Source organism: Arachis duranensis, chromosome 9 (assembly GCF_000817695.3).
Source record: "Arachis duranensis cultivar V14167 chromosome 9, aradu.V14167.gnm2.J7QH, whole genome shotgun sequence".
In the NCBI taxonomy this organism is placed as follows: Eukaryota; Viridiplantae; Streptophyta; class Magnoliopsida; order Fabales; family Fabaceae; genus Arachis; species Arachis duranensis.
This window is the reverse complement of record NC_029780.3, coordinates 7621304-7624326: the sequence shown is the minus strand read 5'-3', so window position 1 is coordinate 7624326 and position 3023 is coordinate 7621304. Positions and strand designations below refer to the sequence as shown.

The 3023-nt window shown below is 30.7% G+C and overlaps 1 protein-coding gene across 1 annotated transcript; it reads right to left on the bottom strand.

Moving 5' to 3' along the window:
* On the bottom strand, window positions 1–2311 carry LOC127741504 (uncharacterized). Its single transcript, XM_052254173.1, has 2 exons — window positions 2297–2311; window positions 1–429 (listed from the first exon to the last, which is right to left on the bottom strand). The coding sequence occupies exons 1-2, from the start codon at window positions 2309–2311 to the stop codon at window positions 1–3; spliced, it is 444 nt and encodes a 147-aa protein (XP_052110133.1).
* Between the last annotated feature and the right edge of the window lie 712 nt (window positions 2312–3023).

The window sequence follows — 3023 nt, the reverse complement described above, 5'->3', positions numbered from 1 at the left end:
CTACCATCCACCGCCTTTCTCCTTGTACCTCTGGTGTCTACCGCAGTCTTTCCCTTGGAGATATCTCTTGTACTTAGCCTCCCTTACAAAAATCTCCTTCCCTCTTAGTCGCATGGAATTCATTTTTGAGATCGCTTTCAGCGCCCTTCCATTTGTAGTGTACCTGATGAACGCAAAAAGATATACATCACCATTTCTCATTTTTCTTGAGAGATAGATGTCATTGATCCTCCCCGTCCATGAAAACAACTGAAACAATTCCTTCGATATATCTCCTGGTAGCCTATCCACAAAGACGATGAAAGAATCTTGTTCCAATCTAACATACTCTTCTCGGTTCCAAACCCTAGGATCCTTGGCTTGAGGTTGTAGTTGACGAGCCCGACCCGCCCGGTGTTTCCCCAATTCCCTCTCTCGCTTTCTCTCATACTATGCACTATGTAATATTCAACACGTATTATCTCTTAAATTATTGTCATCTAGCATTAATATTTTGAAATTAAATAACACATTCAAAATGATGTCATTGATTGAATTTTTATGTAAAAAAAACACTGAACTTAATCAGAAACAAAATTTCAAAATTTTTTAATTAGTTCTATTGAGATTTTTTAGTTCACAATGTTTATTCCAAAGAAGAAAAATTAGAAATCTAATGGAGTATATTATCAGCTTTAAGATTGTCATTATTTGACAAATCAAGATGGTAGATGTTGTTAGAAGAGTTTCTACGCTGATCATAGTATTGGATGATGTTGATGTCATTATTGTCCAAATCCAAGTAACTTAGAAATTGAAGATCAAACAAAGAAGAGAGGTTGAGTTCACTTGTTAGGTAGCGCAATTTGTCAAAATTATCATAATTAGAAAAAAAATTGTTGGACAATGAAGATTGAGCTCTTTGACTTTGTCGGTGATGTTATCATGATAAACTCTTTTTCATTGGCAACAATCTTTTCTCTCAATGGACTATGAAAAAAATAAGGCAAAAGGATCAGTGACTCCATATTTAAATGTGAGCAATAAGCTCTTGTCCTTTTCATCACAAAGAAAAACTTTGGAATTGTACGTAGCTTTACATAGTAATACTAACCAAAGCAAAAAGATTTGAATATGGTATTAAAAATTCATGGTTTAGTTTCAAAGCATTCAATCTAAAACATAAACTTTTCAGATGGACTTGAAAAAATTTTAATTTAAAAAGCTAACATTTTATGGGGATATATATATATAATTTTAGAAGCTAAGAAAAAGTCCGGCAACTGTAAAATTTGAGATAATAGAAATAAAGATTATAAATGAAGATAAAAATAACATAGTTACTGTGAAAAATCATAGGAATAATAACACCAAATGAATCAAATGATTTATTCTTAAAAATCATATTTGTCATGTTGTAACAATAACTTGAAATTGACCCTGATAATTTGTTATTTGAAAGATACAATATCTTGAGAATATTAAGTTTGTATATTATAGTGGGGATATTAGCACTAAATAAATTGGATCGTAATTGGAACACAATTATATTTTGTCCCAACCTATTTGATATAGCTATTGAAAACTCATTTTTATTTAGATTTAGAACATGAAATATTTCACAATTTCTCAACGAGAGGCTATATTTCAGATAATTAATTATTGAATAGACTAAATGAAGTTAGATTAGACAAAATACCAATTTAATAGAAAATTTAGCCTCTAAGATTATTACCTTATAAGTTAATATATTGTAATAATTTTCAATGCATCCAATAATTCAGAGTCTTCCTGAGAAAAGATTATGAGAGGGATCAAAATATTTCAATCTTTTTTTGTCTTATGACATAAGAAATGAAAAATGGATCAAGACAAAGAGTTGTTAGATAAATATAAAAGAATGACATTTGGTAGTACTCGGGACATATTATCTCTAAAATTATTACAACTCAACCTTAAAATTTTTGAATTGAATAACACATTCGAAATGCTACCATTGATTGAATTGTTATGCAACACAAGAAAGTGAACTTGATCATAAACTAACTTCCAGAGAGAACATACTTTGATACCATTTGTTGGGCCACTATGGAGAGTTTTCGACTACCGGGAGACTTTGAAGAGGAACCAAGTGAGAGAACATACTCTGATACTACTTATTGGGCCATCATGAGGAGCTCTCGACCACCAGAAAAACTTCAAGGAGGAAACAAGTGAGAGAACATACTTTGATACTACTTGTTGGGTCACCATGGAAAGCTCTCGACCTCTGAAAAGATTTCAAATAGGAATCAAGTGAGAGAACATACTCTAATACCGCTTGTGGGGTCATCGTGGGGAGCCTTCGACTACCATAGAGACTTCGGGGAGGAACTAAGAGAGAGAACATATTCAACAAGAGAGGCATTTTTCAGATAATCTATTATTGAAAAATAAATAAAATTAAGTTGGACAAAAACTTATTAAATGAGAAATTTGGCCTATAAGATTATTGTCTTTCAAGTTAACATATTGTAATAATTTTTAATGCATCCAACAATTCGCAATCTTCCCTGATAAAAGATTACGAGCGAGATCCGAATACTTTAAATTAATTTTTTTTATCTTGTAACATAAGAAATGAAAAATAGATCCAGACAAAGAGCTGTTGGATAAATTTAAAAGAGTACCATTTGGTAATATTCGAGGCGTATTATCCCTTAAATTATTGCCATCTAGCATTAATATTTTGGAATTAAGTAACACATTTGAAATGCTACCATTGATTGAATTAATAATTATTATGTAAAATAAAATACTGAACTTAATTAGAAACAAAATTTCAAAATTTTTTAATTAGTTCTATTGAGATTTTTGAGTTTACAATGTTTAGAAGTGGTAGAAAGAATTGTGTATATATCCATGAAGGAAGTTTGTAGTTCATAGCATCCAATATCAAAGTTTGAAGCTAGAAAGGAGAAATTTATTTAGGATCAAAGTTAATGAATAATAATTGTGAGCCTAAACCTAAAAACTTTAGGTTTAAAAAGGAGTGAAATTTTTTT